We start from the raw sequence: 27,437 nt of genomic DNA on the forward strand, positions 1-27,437 counted from the left end.
CCGAGATCACGAGCTTCAATTTCAGGCATCAAATAACTGGTATACGTAGGTTGCTATATATGTATATTCCTGGCCTAATAATGTAAATAGGCATATTTATCAACGAAAATGTTTTTTTATTTAATTTATTTTTTTTTTTTTTTATTTTTTTATTTTTTTTTTTGTCGATTTCTGTTTTGTTTCGGGCTCATACGCATAGATCCATGATTCGCCACCTGTGACGATCTTATAAACGTCTTTTGAAGCCCCGCGATCGTATTTTTTCAGTATTTCTTTACACCAATCCACACGAGCCTTTTTTTAAGCGATTGTCAAATTGTGCGGGATCCAACGAGAGCAAACCTTTTTTACGGCCAGGTGTGCATGCAATATCGAATGTATGCTGGTGGGAGAAATGCATAGGCATGCCTCTATCTGAAGGTATGTTACATGACGGTCTTGCATTATCAGTTCACGTACGGCATCGATGTTTTCTGGCACAACGGCTGTTTTTGGACGACCTTCACGGAATTCGCCTTTGAGCGAGCGTCGGCCACGATTGAATTCGTTGTACCAGTTTTTCACAGTGCTATAGGATGGTGCTTCATAGCCATACAAAGATTTTAGTTCATCGATGCACTCTTGTCGTGATAATCCACGTCGAAAGTTGTGAAAAGTGATCGCACGAAAATGTTCACGAGTTAGTTCCATTTTTTGGCCGAGATGAATTTTTTAATTCCCTGTAAATAAAACAATTCACGATTAAATGACAAAACGTTCTGAGTGATGTTATGCTACAAAATGTCAAACTTTCCAATGAAGATGTCAGATTGCACCTGGCAACACTTAGTGTTGCCCTAGGCCAGAATATATATAGCAGCCCTCGTATAACGGTCACCAATTGCGGTTGCCTTCTCACAGGCAGCATTTTTGAAGAAATATGGACCGATGAGTCCATCGGCCCACAAACCACACCGAATTGTTGTTTTTTCTAGATAAAATGATAGCTCTTGAATCTCTTCAGGTTTTTGAGAAGTTATTTCAGAACAAAGTTGATATGTATACATATTTGGAGATTGCACATGATCTGTCCAGACGACCTCAAAGAAAAATTTACTTTATAATTTTTAGACTTCGGTTCGGACGTGACTTCATTGCAACTTTGAATGCAAAAATTCTGTAATTATTTTCAAATAATAAGGCGGCTTATAGTTATGGTGCTAAGCTTAATCCAGAATAAAAAAAAAAAACATTAATTGAATAAGGATCTCTAGTCATTTTCTAGCTGTTTAATTTCCCACTCGTAAATGTACAAATGCCTAGTTAGTAATTAGTATTTCCGCGAAAGCACGCTCTATTCTATCTTTATAGATCTATTAGTAATTTGAGGTGTAATCTTTCCGCATAACGTCTAATAAAGTTATATAATATGTGGATAAAGTAAATTATAACCTAAACGGTCATTACATACATAGTTTACATGAGCCGTTAATTCACTAGTATGGTGTTAATCAATTTTCCAAATACCTGTTTTATTACAAATACAGTAAACACTGCTATAAAAGCACTTTGAGTGTTTAATCGTTAATCGTGTGTAATTTAGCCTCAGAAGTTTAGATATTTGTTCGACATTGATGCGAAGAGGAACTGATGGTCTTGGGATGAACTCAATTGACTATTTTGAATAGGGTTCGTACCCAATTATAATGTCAATGGATAGATAAGCTTTGTAGAGATACTATATTCATGCTCAAACTTGCGCCTGAACAATTTACAAATCGTTCAACTTTATTAAAAAAATTCACGTTCTGTAAAGAATGTGTTTACGGTCAACATGTGTAATCGACCTACTGAGTTTTGAGACCCAACAGTCATTATTGGATAATATTCGACCGATAGAGCACGACCAGCTCGCAGCTGCCGTTGCTCAGTGTGTACACGAAGACCGTAGAGAGTCGATTTGGCGCCGTTCGCAGCAACTCGGACTGACGTATGGAACGACTTTACATCGAGATCTTAAATTGAAAGCATACAAAATAAAGCTTGTGCTTCCTTCTATGGGCTCTTCAAAAGTACCAGAAAAATCCGAAGTCTACATTTTGTACAGCGATGAGGCCCATATCTGGCTCAATAAAAGAAGAGAGAAGCGTTGAAGAGATTCGAGAGCTGCCATTTCACCCCGAAAAAACAACGGTTCGGGGTGGTTTGGGGGCCGGTGGAGTCATCGGTCCATATTTCTTCAAAAATAATGCCAGTTAGAATGTAACCGTCAATGGCGACCGTTATCGTGGCATGATAACAGAATATTTGATGATCTCGGCGACATTCTCGTCACCCTCTTTCTACACATCGTATCAATCAATGGATTTATTGAGAGAACACTTCGGTGAGCAAATAATTTCACGTTTTGCTCTGATCGATTGGCCACCAAGATCGTGTGATATCACAGGGATAGACTTTTCCTGTGGCGATATGTAAAGTCTAAAGTTTATGCGTACAATCCCGCTTCGATTCAAGCCTTAGAATAAAACAACACGCGTGTCATTCGTCAGTTACCAGTCGAAATGCTCAAACGAGTCATCACAAACTGGATTCAACAGATGGACCATCTGCGACTTAGCCTCACTTCTGGGAGCGATAATCTCCAAAAAAATATGTGCCAAAAAATGTTCTTTCGAGTGATAATAGACATTCTCCATTAAATTTGAAATGTCTGTGTTATTTCTTTAAAAAGGTAGGGAATCACGAAATGGATCACCACTTATTTATTCCATTTTTGAATATTGTGAAGTCGATTTCGCAATTTACTGCATCTCCCACTGTATCATATGGTCTATGTTTAATGCTATAGAATTCGTCTCAACGTTACATAAATTTTGTATCTCCAAATCAGTTGTGCAGGCTGTCGGAGCTTCGAGATTTCTTGATACACGGTTACCAATCAAGACGTTTTTATCCATGTTGAAATTAAATTTTATTCGTGGTGATAGGTATCCCGCAATAGTTATAAGCACAAAGCTGGATTTAGTAGAAACTATCGTCCTTTGATGATAAAGGTGATCGATACCATTAGCAAACTGAGTCCTCCTCCGTTGCCGCGGCATCGACATGAGTCTGCCAACTAATATGGGAGTTGGTTCTGCATTAAAGCATAAATTCTTTGATAAATGACTATTGTTGAGTGGCGTCAAAACACTCGCCGTGTAGCGATTGGGATCATATGCATACAGAATTTATAAAAAATTCGCAACCTGTGACCTGTCCGGTTTCCTACAGCTCGGCAACCACAGGTTATTCAACATCCGCAACCATAAAACTTGCCATTTCTCAAAACTTTCGGACCCCATAGCACACATTTCGACAACTTTCCTTCTTACTCCTAGTTTTCTGTTCCTCCCTACAAAGGTTTGTTATAGATATGACTGCACCGGAATTTATAATAGTCATATATCTAGAAAGTATCTCTTCTGAGGCGACATTTCATATCTCTCTTCTTTTGAGTTATTCTATTTCACACACACACATTTTTTATATTTAATTGAATTAATTTTTTTTTAAGTTGGAATTTTATTACAATTTAATAAATAAAACAGTTTGGTTCCCCAACAAATCAAAATGGTAGGTTACATGAATTAAAACCTTTTTGGAATAAAAAATTGCGCGATTTTTTATTCCAAATTTTCGCTTTGAACGAAAAATTGATTCGCTGCATAAGTCGAATATATAATACCGCGCGATTGAATCGGAGAGAAAGTGTTTTTGTTATTTAAATAAAGATTTCCACTTTAATTCATTGTAATAATAATAATAAACATAGAGAATGCAAAAATACGTAGGGAAAAACTGCGATTTTACACCATTTTCAGGGCAACAAAAGCTCCATTCATTACCTTTCAAATGAGAGGAAAATGAGATACTAAACTAAACATTCCCCATTCTATTTCTTTTTTCTTTTTTTTTTTTAACCCATAAGTCGAGCCATTGAATCGGAGAGAAAGTGTGGAGTAGAGAAGCATCGAGGGGCAACGAGGATTAACCCCAGAAGTATAGTCGTGTGATCTAAAAAATCGACTGAAAGATATATTAAAAATAATCTCTATTTAGAATGCTATCTCCCTGTAAATAAAATTCAATAACCAAGACTCTAATCTACCACAAATGAAATATCCATGGCACGCCTACTTTGCATCTAACATAAACTTCGCAAGACCAATAAGTCTTTTGTTTTTTACGCCATCCCTTTTTTTGCTTAAAGTTTCTATAAATGAGAATGGCTACTGCAAGACAACTATCGATAACAGCACCGGTAAATAACCGAAAAGCGCTACTAGAAATTCGCTCTGTTAAACCTTTAAAATTGGGAAAACTAACCGAAACACTTGTGTTCATGTGGCGTTTCATCCCTTTCTTACGCATAGAGCAATTGAGTAGCCGCTGTGTTAGTATTCAAGCTAATTTTTTCAATGCCCTGAAGATCCGGTAGTTGTGATTTGCTGGGTCGCATCCAACTTCATTCCTATACTCCCATATTTTCAAAACGCCCTACATAATCCAAATAATTTTGTAAACTTTAAAAACAATTCAATTCAAATACTATGGCAACGCTTTATTCTCAATCAGCTGATACAAAATATTTAATTTTAACCTCTATTCTCAATTTGTTATTAATAAACTTTAGCTGTTAGAAATACAAGTGGCATACAATATTTCATGCTGGAGACATTTTAAAAAACAATACAACCTTTGGTTATCACTGAGAATGATAGTGAATAAGGCCAAGGTGTGTTTCAAACAATTACAAGTGGTATGAAAAAGAAAGATACAATGCTATCAATAGGAACTATCAACTGGCTATTTGTGTGCGGACTGGCATTTTGTTTAGGAGGAGTAGTTGTGTTGAGTTTCATGCCTTTGGGTTCAGGTAATGCTACTTCATTAAAAAAATACAGGTGTATATGTGCTTAAAATCAACGAAATTGCTTTTATTTTCATAGATTGCATATGTCCACTTAGCCGCGGTCAAAAGAAGACAAGCTCCGCATTGTACAATGTGCATTCTGAGTTAGATGGCACCGAGCTGAAAGCGGAGCACAAGTTAGCTGTGTTAGTGCCATTTCGTGATCGATTCGAAGAATTGCTACAATTTGTGCCACACATGACAAAGTTCCTTAAACGTCAAGGAATAGTTCACAAAATATTTCTGCTGAATCAAGTAGACCGGTATCGCTTTAACCGTGCTTCACTTATAAATGTTGGTTTTCGTTTCACAAGTGAAGTGTATGACTATATTGCAATGCACGATGTGGACTTATTGCCGATCAACGACGCCTTGTTTTATAAATATCCCAGCGCAGCTGGTCCACATCATATAGCAGCACCTGAATTACATCCCAAGTATCACTACGAAACATTTGTTGGTGGTATTTTGTTGGTGCGTTGTGAACACTTTAAACAAGTAAATGGGATGTCGAATAAATACTGGGGTTGGGGTTTGGAAGATGACGAATTCTATGTGCGTATTAGAGACGCTGGTCTAAGAGTTACGCGACCAGAGAATATCAATACTGGAGTCAACGATACATTCAGGTATTTAAAAACTAAATATTTATTACAAAAACCCACTAATATACTTACTTTGTTACAGTCATATACATAATCGTTATCACCGCAAACGCGATACACAAAAGTGTTTTAATCAAAAAGAAGTTACACGTAAACGTGATCGACAAACAGGTCTGAATACATTAAACTACAAAATACTGAAAGTCCATGATATGTCTATAGATGGTATATCGATAACTGTTTTGAATATTCTGCTCGAATGTGACATTAAAGAAACGCCGTGGTGTGATTGTTCCGGTAATGCCGCAGCCGCTTCCGCGGTGTCCACATGATTGTTTTTGATTCAATCAACTGTGCTATAAACTCGCAATATAGTTGTCATCTATCATTTTGTATGAATTTAGTTAAAATTAAAATTTAATTTATAGTTCCTTAGTTCAATAAAAGTGACTTAAATCATTGACAGAGGTGAAGTAATTTTAGCTTGTAGCAGCCAGAGGGAAACGTCGATGAATCTTTAGAAGAGATGAGATGAAGGATTTATCACTGTTCGTCTGACCTTATAAACCCGAACTAGGCCCTCAGCTTTCGAGATATCTTTATTTGTGAAGAATGTTATAGTTTCGGTATAACTGAAATAAACGATTTTGTTGCATACATTGCCTGAGTGAGTCCAAAGTTTAAAAAAAAATGGCTGCAGCAATTCTCACCAAGCATTTTTGAATCACTATGCATTGAAGCTATCGTTTCAGTTACTTTTTATGCATATAATTTTCTAGTTTATAAATAAATATAATTAAATTGTATATAAATGAGTGCAAACGACTTTAAAATCAAACATTTTCATACCTTGGTATACACACACATAGTTGTATTTTTGAATATTAAATGTCCTATATAGTTTCTTAGTTCAATATAAAAGTTATATGCATCTACACCATTAAACCTATTTTAATAAACATGAACCATGCCGTAGAGAAATGTCCAAAAAAGCACGTATGTACATAAGCCGCCCATGAAGTTGTTGGTGAGCAAACTTTGGCGATTGATGAAAAATTTGCGCCACTGTGTGCCAGATTTTGCCAAAACCAACAGCCACAAAACGAATACTGATAAGAAGTAAAACAAAAATCCAAGCAGTCCATTCAGTCCCAAAATACCTGCAAAATAGATTTTTGTTATTAATGCCCGGTTATAGACATAATTCTTAAAAATATATGCTTACCTGCAGCACAACCGGATAGTGCAGCCATGGAAGTACGGCAATATTCTACAGCAGAAATATTACCGCGGATGGCAGCCTCACTATAAGCGACAATCTCGCCAGTTTTTGTTGCTAATCTGCCACTCATATTTGCAATATTAATTTAATTTGTAGAATGCAAAATATTTCGTTTAGAGTAATGCCGTGTTAATTTGTTAATTGAGGTAAGCGAATGTCAATAAACAGCTGTTTGCATTTAAATCGATATAGAAGTTATCGATAAAAGTAAAATTTATGTGCGGGAGAGACTGAAAGTTTTTAAAGTTTGGAAATTTTTTAACAATATATTGTTGTTGTAAATTTTTAGACTTTCATATTATTGATTTCAACTATTATTTTTTTAGTTCTTTAATAGAACGTCGTAAAAGCATTGATATAGCATTTATGCTCACGAAACACAGCTAGGCTGTCCACAGCTGATAACGTTGGTTTCTTGTGTAATCGAGTTTGGAATGACATTGGAATAATTTTTACATACATACACATATACTTATATAAATAAAATTAAATTCAAATTCAAACTCAAGTTTTTTATATAATGTTTGAAAAGTCCTGTTAATTAAGTATTTAAAAGTAAATTGAAGGTTTGAAAATTAATAAGAGATTTTGTGATACTAAAATTTTCTAACATGTAGCTACAGAGTATAATAGTTTTGTTCAATCAACTGTTATATATGCATATGTATGTACATATATGTATTTAGGATCAGGATGACGAGACGAGTCAAAATCCGGGTGACTGTTTGCCTGACTGTTCATGCAAGACGTAACTTAAGTGAAAGTTAAAATATCGTGGTACAATTGTTCCTTTATGATGAACAGAATAGGCATTAATCGAAACGTAAGCCGCAAATTTAGATACAAAACTTTGTTCAAATAAAATCTGTATATCAATCAAATTTGAGGAAGACAATTCTGTTCGACATCTATAATATTAAGAAATATGTGCATTTATGGTTTCTACCTCAATCGGATGTAAGTAACCGGAACCGCATTTGTTTCCGGTCAAGGAAAGTCAACTCGCCACCATTCTTCGAAACGACTTCTGCCGCTACAACAATAAAACCAATGTGAGTTATAACTACTTTATTTGAGCACATGAAATGCTTATCGAAAGTATCGGCAAATGAATACTTCCGAAAACCGTACCATTTACCATTATAATGGTAACTTACTGGTATTGGGCAAACATTGTCTTCATTATTGCATATGTATAATTATGAAATACATTCATTTTTGTTGAAATGCCATTTTGCCTTTGCCAGCAAAGGCCATGTAAAACATTTATCTGAATAATGCTTATTCCTTCCCGCGACGGTCCGTTGGGAATCTAAATCTGATGCAAGAACAATAGCTTATAAAAATGTTTTTTTTTTTTGAGACATAAAAATTAAACCCAAATTTACAGCGTGTGCATGCTGAGTGCTTACTCATGCTTAGTCCTCCTTTTCCATCAAACGAAAACACATACTTTTACATTTCATACAATAATTTATTATCGTCTTTTATTTCGAACAAAATATAAAAAATTATTATAATAATATTTACTTATATATAATATCGTATTAAGTTATAGCTAAAACTGAGTTATAAAAAAAAAAATAAAAAATTGATAATAGAAATAATTGTTCAGTTTAATATCTACAATTGCGATTACACGCGCGAATATATTCATTATTTCATTATAGTTTATTTATAATATTAATATTGATTTAAGCCCAATTCTTGTCTGACAAGTGCGAATTGTACAGATTATGCTACATTTACATATTGGTAAATAAAAAACGGAAGAAAAATCAAAATGCTGTAAAGGATCATTTTTAAAGTATAATTAGCTTGAGAAATCCAAGAGCTGTGCGCACACAATTTCTTATGCCTATGTATGTGTGTGTGTGCGTGTTATTGCATATTGAATTACTTATACTTTAGTTTTACTTTTTATATAAAATCTAAGTGTTTGTTTTTTAATTAATATTTGTGTACTGTTGTTGTGTTGCAATTATTATATTATGTTCGCAAGTGTTGCATAATATGTCTGTTTGTGTAGTAAGTTCAGTTATTGGTATATTACTTTCCGTTAATCTGCATATACTACGGTTTATGCGTTTAATTGTAGATATAACTAAGCAGTTTTATTTCTATGAACTATTCGCTGTGTTTTTGTTTTTATTTTTACTTTAATTGCATAATTCGTATTTTTTATTTATTTTTTTTTATAAATATACTATATATATTTTTAATACATTTTTTTGCTGTTTTAACCTAGGTGAATAAAAAAGTGAATATCTCGGGTGTTCTACGTACGTGTCGCCCGTGGAAATTTCACTGCTAAAGCTCAAGTGACTGAAAATTGCATTAAAAAGTTACTATTTTCGCTAATGCTAAGTGCGTACGCGCTTTAATCGTTAATCGTTAATTATTAATTATTTATAGTTGCCGCATGCTATACATACCAATGCGTGTATGTATGTATGTGTATAGTTTTACTTATTTACTTTCATTTACGTTTCGTTGCATTTAGTGTAGAAAATTTCATTGCTATTGTGATTTGTGTTGTTGCAATTACATACAGTTACATATATAAACTTACATTCGTACGTATTTTGTTTGTTATTAATTGTTTGCTATTAAAGACTATGCGTTTAACATTAAGGTTAAAAAATTTTCAATCAGTCGAGCATTAGTGATATATACGGTTTTATTATATTTTTATTTATTTTTTTATTCATAATTTTATTTTTATAATTATTTTTTATTTTTATATTTATTTTTTATTTATATTTACTTGTGTTTACTAAACTATAATATATTCATATGTGTTGCTTTAACTTTATTACAAAACGTTTCTCTGCTTCGTGCACTGACAAAGTTTTACGCCTACGCGCTCAGCTCGCTCTGCCACGCCTTAAACGCTTGCTAGACGGCTAGTCTCATGCTTATTACAATATACAGTTATTATTTTTAATATGCTTAAAAGTATTTGTGCGCATGTGTTAGGGGTAGAACTAAGCTAGGAGCGCATAAAATCAAATGACTCAGCAATTTCATGCGTTAAGAAAAAAAATTATTTTGAAAAATCGTTTAGCAACGCATTAAGGAAACAGAAAGCGAGTTTTTTGAAATTTTTAAATATAATTAAAAAAAAAAAATTCATTAATTTGAAAACAAAAAATTAATTTGAAAAAAATAAATTAATTATTTGGAAAAAAAATTAATTAAGTATTAAAATTAAAAAATAATTTTGAAAAATTAATTAAAAATTGTTTTAAAAATAATTTTAAAAATTAATTATCAAAATTAAAAAATTATTTTGAAAAATTAATTAAAAATTTTTTTAAAAATAATTTTAAAAATTAATTAAGAACAATTTATTAAATTATTTTGAAAAAATTTTAAAACATAATTGTAAAACCAAAAATTAAAATTTTAAAAATTAATTCGGAAAAAAAAATTAAAAATTAATTGCTTCGTTTTTTTCTCGTTGTTGCTCGTACAATTTAAGAAGACTAGTAGCAACATTTTAAAAATATACATATATATTTTTATTAAAAAAAAGTTCGTTGCAAGTGTCGCATATAAAAATTAGTAAAAATCATAGTCTACAATTAGGCGCTAGCGCATGTCTAGCATAGTGGTTAAATATATATATCGAATACAAATATAGTTAATGGCAAAGTTTTTACAATTCATAACGTTATTCTTTGTGGCAGCCACAATATGCGTGCCAAACGACGCATGCGGGTTGGTGTTTTCGCTTTTAACATATTTTTTTTAGTGAGAGTCTCTTGAATTTATTTTTTACATAGTCTAACGTTTTTCTTTTTCTTTTCTTGCACGTCGTGCCGCTGCTATCGTGCGCACACAAAGAACCACGTTACAAATATTACTAAAATTTATTATATATTTTTTTATAATATAAAATTACGTTAGGTTCGTTTGCTTGCTTTGCTTTTGTTGTTGTGTTTTTTTTTTACAATTACAAATTACAAACGAAAATTTCGCTTAAGTAAGTGCGTCCTTAATTACAAAATTGTTAATTGCACCTATACTAGGTATACAGCACAATATCACTGGTTGTTTGCTCGTATGCTAGTTCGACAAAAACAAAAACAAAAAAAAATAATAATATTTATATATAAATATAGTATATACCTACTAAATATAATAATAATAAGGGTTTGTGTGTTCAAAGCAAAAATAACGGAGCTACATATACAACACATACGCAGATATGTATGTAGGTATGTGTGCCCAACTCATTTTTCGCCTCGAAAACGTTCGTTTTTTATTTTTGTTTCCTTTTCTTTTTTTGTTTTGCATAGTTTCCTTCGTCTCTTCAATATTTGCTTCGACTTCTCCATAATTCCATAATGTTTCATTGTGGTTTTGGCACCGGGATTGCAGATTCATTTAAGTTCACTAGTCTTGCTTTGTGTTTGTGTTTGAGTGTGTGTGTGTGTGTTCTTTATCTGCTGTGTTGTATGCGTAAGCGTTAATGCTTAGCGATTATTTCATCTCTTCCGGCCGGTCGCCACGACAGCCATCACCTGCTGCATCGTGGGTTCGGGCACGCACGCCTGAGGATCACATTTCATCTTTCCATCGCCGCCGCAACTGCAAATATTTTACAAAAACAAAAAGGAAATGACAAAAGTCATCACATCAGTTTCACGCTTTGGCAAATAGCAATAGTAAATAATGTAAATGATCAAAATGCAATACTCACGTGCAATTGATGCAGGGACCGCTCGTCGATTCGATCTTCTCGCCAACCTTGTATGATCGGCCGTTGATCAGACAGCCGTTACGTTGCACCGCACCGCCATACGAGTGGTGCAGGAAGTGTGGCGGCAGTGTTGTGCTTGTCGTTGTCGTACTGGTGGTGATATTCAGTACGGTTGCCATCGACACGGGACATTCGTATCGTGGACAACAGAAACCAGAGATCGGTTCCTCGTGACAGCCGGCAATTGGTGGCGGGCAAGATTGTTGCAAGCAGATAATGTCGCTTCGGAAGCAGAAGCAGAAATCGCAGGGATCGTCGCGTGGTATTTGCTGTGCGGACACGTAAAGTTTGCCGCCATAGCGACAGGTGCCGGGACCGAAGACCTCAGATTCGTCTTCGTCGGGATATTCATCGTTGTAGGATGGATATTGGCCGTAGACGGGTGCCGGTGGTGGATAGTGTGTGATTGTGGGTTGTGTTGTAACGAGCACATCACTGGCGATGAGATTTGTGGGTGTGGTGGTTTCCGTAAGAATTTCGGATTGCGCAGTTGTATTGGCGACGACATCAACTCTGCTGTCGATAGCTGGCGTTGGCAGTGTGGTAACAATATGTGGGAATAGCGGATGTACAGTTGTGATGCCTTGTTTCTCTTCTGAACTGACTTCAGCTTCTTCTTCAGATGATTCTGTCTTCTCAGTAGAGCTGGCGGGCACTGCTTCTTCAGGAGTGTGTTGCTTATCGCCTTCTGTTTCGGCCACAGGTTGCACAGTTGCTGTTTGTTGTTCTTCGCCAACATCGGCTTCTGGTTTGGTTGCTGTTGGCTGCTTCTCCGTTTCCGATTCAGCTTCAGTCGTAGGTGGTACTGATGCAGTTTCTTTGTACTCATCGACTTCACCTTCCGGTTTGCTCGTGGCTGATTCTTTTTCGAGTTCGGATTCAGGAGCGGCTGTTGCAGTAATCTTTTCTTCATCAGATTCGACCTGAGGTTTAGCTGTCGCTGATTGTACTTCCTCTTCGGACTCAATTTCAGGTTTAGCTGTTGCAGGTTGTTTCTGTTCTTCCGATTCGATTTCAGGAGCACCTGTTGCAGGTTGTTTTTGTTCTTCGGATTCGATTCCAGGAGCAGCTGTTGCTGGGATCTTTTCTTCATCAGATTCGACCTGAGGTTTGGCTGTCGCTGCTTGTTCCTCCTCTTCGGACTCAATTTCAGGTTTAGCTGTAGCAGGTTGTTTTTCTTCGTCGAAACCGACTTCAGGAGTGGCTGACGCTGGGTACCCAGGCTTAGCTGTCGCTGGTTGTTCCTTCTCTTCGGAGTCGATATCAGGTTTAGCAGTTGCAGGTTGCTTTTCTTCCTCAGATTCGATTTCAGGAGCACCGGTTGCTGTGATCTTTTCTTCATCAGATTCGACCTGAGGTTTGGCAGTCGCTGATTCTACATCTTCGGATTCAATTTCAGGTTTAGCTGTTGCAGGTTGTTTTTCTTCGTCGAAACTGACTTCAGGAGTGGCTGATGCTGGGTACGCAGGCTTAGCTGTCGCTGGTTGTTCCTCCTCTTCGGATTCCATTTCAGGAGCGGCTGTTGCAGGAATCTTTTCTTCATCAGATTCGACCTCAGGTTTGGCTGTCGCTGGTTGTTCCTCCTCTTCGGACTCAATTTCAGGTTTAGCAGTAGCTGATTGTTTTTCTTCTTCTGATTCGGCTTCAGGAGTAGCTGTTACTGTGATCTTTTCTTCATCAGATTCAACCTGAGGTTTAGCTGTTGCTGGCTGTTCCTCCTCTTCGGACTCGATTTCGGGTTTAGCAGTAGCAGGTTGTTTTTCTTCTTCTGATTCAACTTTAGGAGCGGCTGTTGCTGGCTGTTCTTCTTCAACTTCGGCCTCAGGCTTAGCTGTTGCAGATGGTTTGTCAGATTCAACTTCTGGAGCGACTGACGCCTGGATCTCGGATTCAATTTCAGGCTTAGCTGTCGCCGGCTGTTCTTCCTCTTGGGATTCAATTTCAGGCTTAACTGTTGCAGGTTGTTTGTCTTCTTCAGATTCGGCTACGGGAGCGGCTGTTGCTGAGATATTTTCTTCATCAGATTCGACCTGAGGTTTAGCTGTCGCTGATTCTACCTCTTCTTCGGATTCAATTTCAGGTTTAACAGTTGCAGGTTGTTTGTCTTCGTCGAAACCGACTTCAGAAGCGGCTGATTCTGGGTACGCAGGCTTAGCTGTCGCTGACTGTTCCTCCTCTTCGGATTCGATTTCAGGAGCGGCTGTTGCAGGAATCTTTTCTTCATCAGATTCGACCTGAGGCTTAGCTGTCGCTGGCTGTTCTTCCTCTTCGGATTCAATTTCAGGCTTAACTGTTGCAGGTTGTTTGTCTTCTTCAGATTCTGTAACGGGAGCGGCTGTTGCTGAGATCTTTTCTTCATCAGATTCGACCTGAGGTTTAGCTGTCGCTGATTCTACCTCTTCTTCGGATTCAATTTCAGGTTTAACAGTTGCAGGTTGTTTGTCTTCGTCGAACCCGACTTCAGGAGCGGCTGATTCTGGGTACGCAGGCTTAGCTGTCGCTGACTGTTCCTCCTCTTCGGATTCGATTTCAGGAGCGGCTGTTGCAGGAATCTTTTCTTCATCAGATTCGACCAGAGGCTTAGCTGTCGCTGGCTGTTTCTCCTCCTCGGATTCAATTTCAGGTTTAGCAGTTGCAGGTTGTTTTTCTTCTTCTGATTCAGTTACTGGAGTGGCTGTAGCTGGGATCTTTTCTTCATCAGATCCGAACTGAGGTTTGCCGGTCGCTGATTGTTCCTTCTCTTCGGATTCGATTTCAGGAGCACCTGTTGTAGGTTGTTTTTCTTCTCCGGATTCAACAGCAGGAGCGGCTGTTACTGTGATATCGGATTCAACTTCAGGCTTAACTGTCGCTGGTTGTTCCTCCTCTTCGGATTCGATTTCAGGTTTAGGTGTTGCAGGTTGTTTCTCTTCTTCGGATTCGACTGCAGGAGCGGCTGTTACTGTGATCTCAGATTCAACTTCAGGCTTAACTGTCGCTGGTTGTTCCTCCTCTTCGGATTCGATTTCAGGTTTAGGTGTTGCAGGTTGTTTCTCTTCTTCGGATTCGACTGCAGGAGCGGCTGTTACTGTGATCTCAGATTCAACTTCAGGCTTAACTGTTGCTGGTTGTTCCTCCGCTTCGGATTCGATTTCAGGTTTAGCTGTTGAAGGTTGCTCCTTCTCTTCGGATTCGGTTTCAGGTTTAGCTGTAGCAGGTTGTTCTTCTTCTTCAGATTCGACCTGAGGTTTGCTTGTGGCCGGTTGTTTCTCTTTTTCAGATTCAGTTACAGTTTCGGCTACCTCAACCAAAGGTTTGCCCGTGGTGTGTTGCTCTTCCTTGACTGTATCTATTTGCGGAACAGCAGTGGTGAATTCTCGTTCATCGGCTACGCCTTGTGGTTTAGCTGATGTTGGTTTGTCTTCTTCCTTTTCGGGTTTCGATGTTGCTGCTGCTTCCTCAGCTTCGGTTTCTGGAGCAGCTGGAGTAGGTTGTTTCTCCTTATCTGCCTCATCTAACGCTGGTTGAGCTTCTTCGCTGATTTCAGGTTTCGTAGTCTCTTCCTCGGTTGTAGACTTATCTGTAACTGCAACCATATCTGCGCCCACAAATTGTGGTTTCAAAGCGGGTTCAATGGTTATATCCTCAATATTTTCGCCTTCTTCACCTGAAGCTTCCAACTCGTCCTTGGATGGCTCAATGGGTTTAATAGCACTTTCAGTAGTGCTATGCAAGATATGATCCGTAACGAATTCTCCAATATGTTGTACTTTATGTTCAGTTGTGCTCTCTTCTTCTGATTCTACTGATGTATCGCTTTCCTCTACTGATTCTAAATCAGCTATTACTGCTGGAGCAGGAGTAACATTTGTGTCTTCTAGAGATGGTACAACAGGTTGAACGGTGGCTTCTTCGATGTCCAAGTCCAAGCGAGGAGCAATTGTAATACCTTCGCTTTCGATCTCAGTTGGAGGAATAGTAGTGTGTTTATCTGCTTTATGAATCTCAGAGTCATCCGTTTCTTTCTTGCTGTCATCAAAACCGATTCCAGCGTCCACTCCAGGAGCAACAGTAGCTCCCTCGAATTCCTCATCGGCCACAGGAGCGGTTGTGACTTTTTCATGATCAACATCTTGAGCTCCAGGAGCAGATGTAACTTCTTGAGGCTGTTCAGCAGTTGGAACAGACGTGACTTTAGTTGCAGATTCAGCATGAGGGGTAACCGTGGTTCTTTCAAAGTCTTCCTTTTCGGGTTCTTCTGCAGTTGGAGTTGCAGTGGTCTTTTCAATACCTTCGACATCAAGAGCAGGAGCAAGAGTAGTACTTTCCAAAAATTCATCACCCCCCACATCAGGAGTAACGGTTTCCTTTTCAGATACCGCACTACTAGGAGTAACAGAGATTTTATCGGCTTCTTCGATTTCAGGAACTTCGTCAATTTCGATTGTGGGCGCGGAAGTAGATATTTCAGCTTCGTCGACTTCAGGTGTGATTGTAACCTTCTCAGCACCTGCCTCAACATGGTCAACATCACTAGGCTTTTCAACTTTTTCGGTGCCAGGAGCGGCGGTAACTTTGTCGATTTCTTCAGTTTCAGGAACTTCATCCTTTGCGAGTCCAGGAACGACGGTACCCTTTTCAAGTTCTTCGATATCAGGAACAATAGTAACCTTATCCACACCTTCGAATTCAGGAGCAAGAGTAGTTTTCTCCAAAAATTCACCTTCTTCGTGTTCAGGTGCGACAGGAGCCTTTTCAGTGACTCTGTCAATATCTTCAATTTCTGGTGTACGGGTAGTTTTCTCTGCGGCTTCGGCATAAGACGTGTCAGGAGAGGCCGTAGTTTTTTCGGCTCCTTCGGTTTCCTGTGCAGGAGCAACTGTTGATTTCTCAGTATCCTCCAAAGTAGGTGCAGCAGTGATCTTTTCAACACTTTCGAATTCAGGAGCAAGAGTAGATTTTTCCACACCTTCAGCTTCCTGTGCACCAGGACCTGCGGTAACATGTTCAATTTCTTCTGTAACTGGAGCAGATGTAATATTTTCGCCTTCCTGCACATCACTGATCTTTTTAAGACCTTCCTCAATTTCGGGAGCCGCAGTGACCTTTTCACCTTCTTCAACGCTTTCACCTTCTGATGCAACTTGTCCACTTCCCTCAGCTTCTTCAATTTCAGGAGCTGCAGTAGTTTTGTGAATACCTTCGATTTCAGGAGTAGCAGTAACCTTTTCACCTTCTGATGTAACCTGTCCGCTTCCCTCGGTTTCCTTGATTTCAGGAGCTGCAGTAGTTTTGTGAACATCTTCGATTCCAGGAGCAGCTGTGACCTTTTCACCTTCTTCAACAGTCTCTCCTTCAGGTGTAATCTGTCCGCTTCCCTCCGCTTCTTCGATTTCAGGAGCTGCAGTAGTTTTGTGAACATCTTGGATTCCAGGAACACCTGTGACCTTTTCTCCTTCCTCAATGCTTTCACCTTCTGATGTAACCTGTCCGCTGCCTTCGGCTTCCTCGATTTCAGGAGCTGCAGTGGTTTTGTGAACATCTTCGATTCCAGGAGCAGCTGTGATCTTTTCTCCTTCCTCAATACTTTCGCCTTCAGATGTAATCGGTCCACTTCCCTCGGCCTCTTCGATTTCAGGAACTGCAGTAGCTTTGTGAACATCTTCGATTTCAGGAGCAATAGTGGCCTTTTCACCTTCTTCAACCTGTCCACTTCCCTCGCCTTCCTCAATTTCTGGAGCTGCAGTAGCTTTGTGAGAAGTTTCGATTTCAGGAGCGGTAGTGACCTTTTCGGCCTCCGCAACACTTTCGGTTTCTTTTTCATCTGTATCCTTGGTAGGAGCGGCAGTACCCGATTGTCCTTCAATATCCAAGTCAAGACGTGGAATACCAGTAAATGATGGAACTTCTCCTTCTTCAGGAGCTTGGGTAACCTTTTCAACTTCATCAATAACAGGGGCAGAAGTGACCTCTTCAGGTTCTTCACCAACTGGAGAAGCGGTAGCTTTATCGGCTTCTTCGGCGATGGCAGCAACAGTTGTTTTCTCAATTTCTTCGAGAGTTGGAGTAGCGCTAATCTCCTCACCTTTCTCGGCAGTAGGTTCAGCAGTAACCTTTTCTACGCTTTCGTCCAGAGGAGCGGATGTTGTCTTTTCTATACCTTCAGTACCAGGAGCAGAAGTTTCTTTCTTTTCTTCTTCGAAGGTAGGAACAGCAGAGGCATCAGTACTAGTCTCCACATCTTCAACAGCGGGAGAAGCTGTTGTTCTTTCCCCTTCTTCTGGAATAGTAGCACTAGTTGTCTTTTCAATTTCCACCTTTTCTTCTTCTTCGGCAGCAGGAGCGGAAGTAATCTTTTCAATTTCTTCGTCAATAGAAATGGGAGTAACTTTTTCGACTTCCTCATCAACTGGACCAGTAACAGCCTCCCCAAATTCTCCACTAATGGGCTTCTCGGGTTCTGCAGCGGCAGGAGCACTAGTTGTCTTCTCGATTTCATCGCTTGCTGGAACAATTGTGATATGCTCAACTTCCTTCTCTTCATCGCCAGACACAGGGGCTGAAGTAGTCTTTTCAATTCCACCGACAGCAGGAGCAGAAGTGACTTTCTCGAATTCTTCATCAACAGGAATAGCAGTGGGCTCCTCAGCTTCTCCACCAGCAGTCTTTTCGGGTTCTTCAGAGGCTGGAATAGAATGTCCTTCCTCATCGATACTAGGTGCAGCGGTAACCTTTTCAGTTTCTTCAAGGCCAGGAGCAATAGTAGCCTTATCACTTTCTTCACCCACAATAGTAGCAGTAGGTTCTTCAGCTTCTTCACTAATAGCTTTCTCAGGCTCTGCAGTGGCAGGAGTTCTTGTCGTCTTCTCAATTTCTTCGATTGCTGGAACAGTTGTGACACCGTCCTTATCTTCATCGCCAGAAATAGGAGCAACGGTAACCTTTTCAATGCCTTCGATAGCAGGAGCAGAAGTAACCTCATCAATTTGTTCAGACTCTGGAGCGGTTTCTTCTTTTTCAGTAGCAGCAGGAGTAGCAGTGACGCTTGCTTCTTCAGCGGATGTTGCAGTAGCACCCTCGGAAATGTCTTCAATTCCAGGAGCTGTTGTTGGTTTCGCTTGTTCTTCAGCAATTGGGGTAGCTGTAGCTCCTTCAATTTCTGTTGTAGGTATCGAAGTAACCTTCTCTGGTATTTCTTCCACTGAGGCAGAGGTGACCTTCTCATGACCTTCAGAAACAGGGGCGACTGTAGTCTTTTCAATATCCTCACCGACGGTAACCGGTTCAGAAACTTCTTCCTTTTCCCCTTCATCGAATGCTGGACGAGATGTCGGCTTCTCGACCTCCTCAGAAACTGGGGACACTGTTGCCTTTTCGACGTCGGAGACTGTTTCTTCTTCAGGTACAGCAGTAACCTTTTCACCTTCATCGAATGCTGGACGAGATGTCGGCTTCTCGACCTCCTCAGAAACTGGTGACACTGTTGCCTTTTCGACGTCTGAAACTGTTTCTTCTTCAGGTACAGCAGTAACCTTTTCACCTTCATCGAATGCTGGACGAGATGTTGGTTTCTCAACCTCCTCAGAAACTGGTGACACTGTTGCCTTTTCGACGTCTGAGACTGTTTCTTCTTCAGGTACAGCAGGAACCTTTTCACCTTCATCGAATGCTGGACGAGATGTTGGTTTCTCAACCTCCTCAGAAACTGGTGACACTGTTGCCTTTTCGACGTCTGAAAGTGCTTCTTCTTCAGGTACAGCAGTAACCTTTTCACCTTCATCGAATGCTGGACGAGATGTTGGTTTCTCAACCTCCTCAGAAACTGGTGACTCTGTTGCCTTTTCGACGTCTGAGACTGTTTCTTCTTCAGGTACAGCAGGAACCTTTTCACCTTCATCGAATGCTGGACGAGATGTTGGTTTCTCAACCTCCTCAGAAACTGGTGACACTGTTGCCTTTTCGACGTCTGAGACTGTTTCTTCTTCAGGTACAGCAGGAACCTTTTCACCTTGATCGAATGCTGGACGAGATGTTGGCTTCTCGACCTCCTCAGAAACTAGGGATTCTGTTGCCTTTTCGACGTCTGAAACTGCTTCTTCAGGTACAGCAGTAACCTTAGCGCCTTCCTCAGCAGTTGGAGCAACTGTAGTCTTTTCAATTTCAGTGATTTCAGGAATTTCGTGATCAATAGTGGCTTTGTCTTCTTCCACGGTTGGAACACCTTCTTCTTCAGGTTTAGCAGTAACCTTCTCAACTTCCTCAGCACCTGGAACACCTGTACCAGTTTCAACGTGTCCAGCGTCCACGATAGGTGCGACAGTAGTCTTCTCTGCTTCAGTTTCAGCAACGACAACAGGTGCGATAGGTGACTCTGTAGCTGCCTCGATATCCTCTTCACTTTCGGTAATCGATGCGGTTTGATCAATTTCTGGAGCAGCTGTACCTTCTACAATTGGTTCTTCTTCTTCCTTGACATGAGACATTGGCTGTTCAGTAGAAGCAGCAGGTATGTGAATATCTGAGATAGGAGCAACTGTTGGCTGTTCTTCATCCTGTGCAATGGGCGCAGTAGTTGCTGCAGTTTCTTGTGGTTCACAGATGTATGCGGGACAACATTTGGTGGAGCTTGCTTGATCGATAACACATCTGCTAATATCTGCTGGGATATCGCACTCAACCTTCTGGCAAACAACAATGCTGCTAACACATTTGCAAGATATATCACACTCGTCCGCCGTTGGTATGATTGTATTATTTTCGTAAGTTCTGTGGCCGACCAAACAGTCACCTTCTCCTGGTATAACAGCTGGCAATTGCATATCGGGTATTTCCTCTTCTGAACTTGAGATTTCTGTAGATTGTTGTGTTGATACCTCAGCTTCTGCAGACTCAGTTGATTCTTCGCTGCCCTCCTTACTGACCTCGGTGCTTGTGGGTTTCTCTTCCTCCTCTTCAGATACAACAACAATTGGTTGTTTAGTGGTGACTTCTTGTTCCGTAACTTCTGTGGACTCCTCAGCACTTTCTTTCTCAACAACAGGCCGCTGCGTAGTGGATTTCTCTGGCTCTTCTCCAGATACAACAACGATTGGTTGTTTGGTGGTGGCTTCTTGTTCAGCAACTTCTGTGGACTCCTCAGAACTTTCTTTCTCAACAACGGGCCGCTGTGTAGTGGTTGGTTTCTCATGTGCAGCACTAGCTTCTTCAGATGTTTCTGTTGATTCCTCACTTTCGACAGTCTCAGCGCTTGCATCTTCACCGGACTCCTTATCAGCTTTCGTAGGCGTGGATACAGTAGTTGGTATTTCTGCGATTGCTGGTTGAACAGTCGTTGCTGCCTCATCGCTAATCGGTTTACCTGTTTCAGTATCAATTCTGTCGGCAAATTCAACTGTTGGCTTATGTTCCACATGAGTACTTGGAACTGTAGTGACCTCTTCCTCAGCGGCTGGCTCAGCGGTAGCCTTGTCATGCTCGTCAATATCAATGCCAATACGTTTGGTGCCATCAGGTCCAGCTGTTGTTCCATATACATGCTCAGCAGCCTCAGTACTTGTCGGTTCCTCTTCCGTCTTCTGCTCTTCAACAGGTGCTTCGGTCGCAACTTCAGATTTAACTGTGGTAACACGCTCAATATCCTCAATCCCTTCTTCCTTTTGTGCTTCTTCAGATTCTGCTGTCACCGCTGTTTCAGTGGCACCAATTGCTGCCACATCAGGAGTTGAAGTAGTAACTTGATCGGCAGGTTTACCTTCCACTTCTTGTTCGGCTTCGACCTCGGGCTTATCGGTGGATACCTTTTCTTCTTCATCTTCATCAATGTGTTGTTGTAGTTCAATATCCTCGGCTGGAATGGCGCCATGCAGGTCCTTATCAGGGCTGGCAGTAACTGCTTCTTCTTCTTTAGCATATGGTACAGTAGTGATCTCAAAGGCTTCGGTTGTGGCTGAGTCATCTTCGCAGACATAATTGCTTGGACAGCACTCACCTTCGGCTGGTGGCAATGCATGGCAACTCTTGCCATTGCTGGCCAACATTGGCATCTCACATTCTTGCACAGCACAAACAATATCTCCGCGCATACAGTAGCAATGTTCGCAGGCGCTCTTGCCAGTAATGGACGCGCCGTCGGCATAAATTTCGCCATTGTGTACACAATCGGTGGAGACTGAGGGCGACATGGTGGTTGTGAGTATGAAACCAGGCGTTGGACGCTCCGTGGTGGTGGTGGATGTGGTCGATGAATGATCCTCCAATTCCAAAATGTCATTCTCGTGATCTAAGTGTATGAGAAGAGGCGAAAAAGAGTTGCAAATTAATGGAGACTGCAACAAAATTGCTGTGGTCATAAAAGCGCTGGCAAACTTACCGCAATTGTAACGCACGGGACAGCATGAACCCTTATTGTAGATGGGCGTGCAACCGTCAATATGCAGCGTACATTCCTGCATTAAACACGAAGTGCGATTCTTGATGCAGTAACACAGCTCGCAGGGCTTATTTGGGTTCGATGGTACTTGTGCGCCCTCTGGGTAGAATTTACTGTCGATGCTGCAGCCATATTTCTCGGGAATGCTGAGTTCAGTGCCTGGTTCGGGTGCATGATGCGCAATATCAACTGGTACTGTGAAGGAGTAGAATAGAATGCAATTGAGTTTTGAATATGAGTAACGCAGCGTCTAATGAATTGAGCTGAAATTATCAGCGTGGAAACTTACCCTCGGGGCATGTGATAATCGGACAGCACTGATCCTCACGCTTCTCCACAATGCAGTCGTGACCGATTGGCTTCGTGAACGGGCAGACACGCAGATAACACATGAGCATCTTATTATGGCAGGTACAATTCAGGCAGGGTTCATTCGTCAATATTCTATCGCCTTCATTGTAGTGATTGTAATTGTAATAACAGCCTTCTGCAAAATGAGCAAAAGAGAGAAATTGAAGGTAAATAGATTGTATAACAGACATTTGATTCAATATGGTACATATGATACATAGATCATTAAAGAGGTTGGGTAAAGTTTGTGGAAATCAAAAGAAGCTGAGCGTAACTTTCAGCAATAACGCTCAAAGGTTTGTCTCACTAAAGCCAGTTCTTTAAAACTTAAGAAACAGTTTTTTTATAATTTTTGTTTTAAAGCGGGAAAGGGACATTCGTGACCGTAACATGAATCTCACGATATGTGTGGCTGAAGCTCGAGATTGAGCTTTAACAGGAGTTGGCAATTAGCGCTAAATAATAAATCAGCGGGAAGACTTTTGTGAGGTATCCTTTATCTGTCGCTTTGGTCAATATTTCAACTCACGACTCCCCGTGTAGCAGCCACTCTTTCTACTCACTTTCTTAATTTAAACTGCCGAGTGCTTGAGTAGTTTAACAGATCGTCTATTGGATGGCTTCTCGTTTGTTTCCTGCGGTTCTCTCTACCACTCTCTCCATATCTTTCCCTATTTCGCTCCTTTTCTTTTTCTTTTCCTCTCACTTTAATCCTCAAAAAACGCTCGGCGGCACAAAAAATATTGTGAAAGCTATTTTTCTTCAAAACATTTTAGAATTATTAGTTCAAAAATTTCATTCGACTTAATTACAAATCACCACAAAATATTATAACTGTCGTATGAGTGTATATGTGTGTGTATGTATGTGTATTCATAATTGCAACTTCATTAAATAACTGAGATTTATTACATTTTCAGCCACAAATAATTCATGTTTCTTGCCTACACTTAATTAATCTGACACATAATGTAATTGTAATTACCTATGCGCACTACATTGACGCCGCAACAACAACAGAGACAACAAATGTAATAAATTAATAAGCCATTTAGCCCAACAACACGCGACCACATTAGCGTTAAAGCAAACAAAAAAGACAACAACACGCTATTTACATACAATAACGAACAGCTGATTAGTGTAAATAGCCGCCAATACACAAACACACACACACATCCACATTACTGTAAACAAAACTTGCGAACAGCCAAATAAATAAGTTGTGTGAGAATAATTTATGATTTATGAAGGCACGTGAGCTCGAATAGCAGAGGAGAGGAGAGCATGTTAATTTACAGTTTATTTTCATTTGTCAACAATTAGACAATGAAACAGTGAAATAATGAACAAAAGTGAATTGTCATAACTCACTGACACCAAACAAACATTAAATGGCACTTTAAGTGACGGCGACGGCGGCGAACTCGTATTTAAACAGATTTGTATCAAATAAAAAACAAATCTTACAAAGCAAATGAATAAAAAATTAAACAAAGCGTAGTAATAAAAGTAGAATAGCGCGCGCTGCAATAAAACGCCATAAAAGTAAACCATAATTTACGACTTTTGTGCGGGTGGCGGGTAGACAGGCAACCAGTTGAAGTTGTGATTGTGTGTTGATTTTCTCAGCTTGTCTATGCGCTTATGAGCAATTGAATGATTGAATGAACTGAGCTGTCAAATGGTTTAGCGCTTGGTGTTTCCAGGTCACAATGTAGTTCTATATAAGTTTGTATGTATGTATGTATGTATGTGCGGTGCTAAGTTATAGCGATCAGACAAGCTAATGTCATTATTTTTGTGATTTTAGCTGTTAGATTTGGTAAGGTAGGTGTGACTGTCATAAGCAATTTGCACAGTTAATGCATTTACTTTTCTTATAGAAATTACTTTTTTTGACAATTTTTGTTTCTGTTTTTTTTTTTAATTTTTCTGTTTATTTTTTATATTTTTTGTATTCTAATTACGTATTTAATTTTTTTATTTTGTCTTTATTTTTTTAATTTTATTTATTTTTTAAATTTTGCTTTAAATTTTTTTAATTCCTAATGTATATTTTTTTAATTAAATTTTTATTTGTTAAATTTTTATAAACATTTTTTATTTTAATATTATTATTTCTTTTAATTTTAATTAATTAATTTATATTTTAATTTACTATTTTTTTAATTCGAATTATTTTTTAAAGTTTTATCTTAAGTTTTAGTTTTTGTCTTTTGTTTTTTAATTAATACATTTTTTTAATTTATATTTCTTTTTAAGTTTGAATTAATTTTTTTTTCAATTTAATTTTTTTAATTTTTAATTAAATTTTTTTTTGTAATTTTTAATTTATTTTTTTTATTTGTAACTTATTTTTTAGTTTATTTTTAAATTTCTTATTTCGTTTAAAAACTCAATTTATTTTAATTTTTTGTTTTTCATATTTTTTATTGTAATTGTTTGTAATAGTTTTGTTTTTTAATTTTTTTATTTTAATTATTATTTGTTATTTTTTATTTTTAAATTCTTTAATTCCCAATTTATATTTTTTTAATTTAATTTATTATTGTTTAATTTTTTTTACATACTTTTTTATTTTAATATTATCAATTTAATTTTGATTAATTACTTTATTTATTCCTTTTAATTTAACTTTTTTAATTCTAATTCTTTTTTTATGTAGTTTTTAATTTCATATAATTATTTTTTTTAATTGTAATTAATTTAGTATTATTTTTTCATCTTAATTTGTTTTTTTGATTTGAGCTCTTCTTTTAATTTGTTTAATTTTAAATGTTTTTTTTTTAATTATTAACAAATAATTTTGTTTTAATTTTTAAGTAATTTTCGTTTTTAATTAATTTTTTTTTTGAGTTATTTTTATATTTTTTAAATATATTTTTAAATTTTTTCCACTTAACATCTAAATTGTGTCTATTTATCCTTCATTATAGTGATTCATTATTTCCTAAGTGGCAATTTAAATCGTGTAAATGAGCTGTTAATATATGGTTAGAGGCGTTGATGTATTTGTAAGTGGCAATCATCATTTGCTTATTAGCTAAACGCTTTGTACATTTATTTCAAATTACCATTACAAACTATTATTATGAACATGATTTAAAAGCAATTTATAGTAAAATATGAGTTTAGGTGTTGGTACATATTGAGTTTTTGACCATATTTTTGGAAAAGTATGAAGTCTGTTCTACAGACTGTCTGATAAAATTCAAGTCCTTGTAAGGAAACACTTCTTATTTGACAAGATATATTCACGGAATTTGGCACAGATTATTGTCAAAAATAACGCTACAATCTTCGAATAAATTGTTGAGATCGGACCACCATAGAATATAGCTGTCATACAAACTGACCAATCAAAATCAAGATAAAGATTTTTTTACACCCTTTTGTGCTATAAAATGTATTACAGCTTCGATGTTTTCAAAGTCGGTGAGGAATATTTCTCCGAAACGGCTTGACCGAAAAATAATTTTTTTTGTTGGGAAGCCGCTATTTTGTCTAAAATCAAAATTGACTATTTCTTCGATCATACAGATAATGATCTATCTTAAAAGTAATCCTTTTGGTTTTTTTTTTGTAATTCAGTTAATTTGGATCAGAGATATCTTCCTCACCGCCAAACACCTTTTTGTGGAGGACTTTCAGGAGATCTTCTACAGGAACAACGGATATATTCCCAAAAAAATACTTTTATTAATAAAATATGAATTTTTTAATCATAATTCTTAGAATACGTTAAATTCAATTTTTTTAATTCAAATGCTTCAAATATTTTATTTATATATGTAAATAAAATATATTTTTTGTAATACCTCTCCAGAAAAAAATTTACAAAAAACACATTTTTTTATTTGAACTTACCGGTTCATGACATTTACTTTTTAAAGATATAACCCCTTAAATTATTTAGTTATTTTTTAATCATAATTACCTGTGTATTGTTGAATTTCAGTTGCATCTTGTAGGGGAGCTGCAAGGATAAGAAACAATAAAATATTGATTAGTAAGAATTCAATTTTTTTTAATTCAAATTTATTTTTTCTTCAATTTAAATTTTATTTTTTTAAATTAAATTTTTTTGTTTTAAATTTTTTTTAATATTTTGTAAATTGTTTATTTTAATATATATTTTTTTAATACCTTATACATATGTATATAGTTACTCCCATGCACTTAAAATTGTTTTCCATTTCCCTAAATATGCCATAAAAATACAAGCGTGTTACATTAACAACACTAACAGCAAAAACAACAATGGCACACGAATAAACAACGCAGACAATGCGAATGAGATTCGCAAAGAAAACTGTAAAATTGCGGAAAGTTGCCGCTACAAATAACAAAAATGGCAATAAAGATACGAAGAAATGTGCAGAAGCACACAAACACACATTGCACATATACACACACACACATTTCACACACACATAGCGCATAAGAACTGAAAAACAACAGCAGAATGGCAAGTGACTAGCCGCACAGCAATCCAGTTAACTTTGGCAACATGTCATTATCACGTAATAACTGCAACATGCTACAACAAAAACAAAAACAATTACAATGCAGCGGCAAAAGTGGCAAGCAGCCGCAGACGCGATTCAGAAACAACAACAAACACGAAGTTTCTTATTTTTATTTTTTTTGTTTTGTTTTTGCAGCAAAAGTGCCAACAACAACATTGCTGTACAAGCATAAAAAGAATGCCACAAATTTGAACAACAAATGTTACTTCACTTCATCAAATAATGTCGGCTTGCTGCTGTTGCAGCGCAGTTAATCGTTGCATGCAGCAGCGCACATCAAGGCTATATATGTATGTGTGTGTGTGTGTATAATGAACTTGTAGAATGTGAACTTGCAACAATGCAAAGGCCGACAATTTGAATGCGCGTCGCAACAGCAACTATTTGCGTGTGTGTGTGTGAGTGAGTGTGTCTGGCTGGCTGCCTCGTTGTTGTTTGGCAACACATGCATGTAAGATTGCCGCTAACAAATTGTTATGCGCTGACAGATTGTGTCAAGCTGCTATGGCTTGCAACAACTTATTCGCCGGCTGCTTGTCTGTTGCAGGAAGAAAG

At 37.9% G+C, this 27,437-nt stretch overlaps 3 protein-coding genes across 16 annotated transcripts in view; 1 reads left to right on the forward strand and 2 right to left on the reverse strand.

Moving 5' to 3' along the window:
• The first annotated feature begins 4,616 nt into the window (after nt 1-4,616).
• Nucleotides 4,617-6,002, forward strand: LOC126761767 (beta-1,4-galactosyltransferase 7). The gene is made up of 3 exons (XM_050478150.1): nt 4,617-4,900; nt 4,974-5,565; nt 5,624-6,002. The coding sequence occupies exons 1-3, from the start codon at nt 4,786-4,788 to the stop codon at nt 5,871-5,873; spliced, it is 957 nt and encodes a 318-aa protein (XP_050334107.1). The 5' UTR covers nt 4,617-4,785; the 3' UTR covers nt 5,874-6,002.
• Nucleotides 6,003-6,381: 379 nt separating this feature from the next.
• LOC126761776 (ER membrane protein complex subunit 6) lies at nt 6,382-6,979 on the reverse strand. The gene is made up of 2 exons (XM_050478162.1): nt 6,767-6,979; nt 6,382-6,701 (listed from the first exon to the last, which is right to left on the reverse strand). The coding sequence occupies exons 1-2, from the start codon at nt 6,891-6,893 to the stop codon at nt 6,493-6,495; spliced, it is 336 nt and encodes a 111-aa protein (XP_050334119.1). The 5' UTR covers nt 6,894-6,979; the 3' UTR covers nt 6,382-6,492.
• A 3,375-nt stretch (nt 6,980-10,354) lies between these two features.
• The window catches only part of LOC126754026 (titin), a 120,322-nt gene continuing 103,239 nt past the window's right edge, over nt 10,355-27,437 (reverse strand). Inside the window, exons 3-8 of one of the 14 annotated variants that reach the window (XM_050465950.1) lie at nt 26,291-26,329; nt 22,289-22,486; nt 21,940-22,194; nt 19,571-21,849; nt 11,532-19,102; nt 10,355-11,419 (exon numbers count right to left, since the gene is read on the reverse strand). In XM_050465950.1, coding sequence (XP_050321907.1) covers nt 11,317-11,419; nt 11,532-19,102; nt 19,571-21,849; nt 21,940-22,194; nt 22,289-22,486; nt 26,291-26,329 — 10,445 coding nt within the window. In that variant the 3' untranslated portion in view covers nt 10,355-11,316. Of the gene's footprint in view, nt 11,420-11,531; nt 21,850-21,939; nt 22,195-22,288; nt 22,487-26,290; nt 26,330-27,437 lie in introns of all 14 variants that reach the window. The other 13 variants (XM_050465926.1, XM_050465968.1, XM_050465960.1 and 10 more) reach the window with 13 other exon arrangements.

The sequence above is a fragment of the Bactrocera neohumeralis genome, chromosome 2, assembly GCF_024586455.1.
Source record: "Bactrocera neohumeralis isolate Rockhampton chromosome 2, APGP_CSIRO_Bneo_wtdbg2-racon-allhic-juicebox.fasta_v2, whole genome shotgun sequence".
NCBI classification, from domain to species: domain Eukaryota; kingdom Metazoa; phylum Arthropoda; class Insecta; order Diptera; family Tephritidae; genus Bactrocera; species Bactrocera neohumeralis.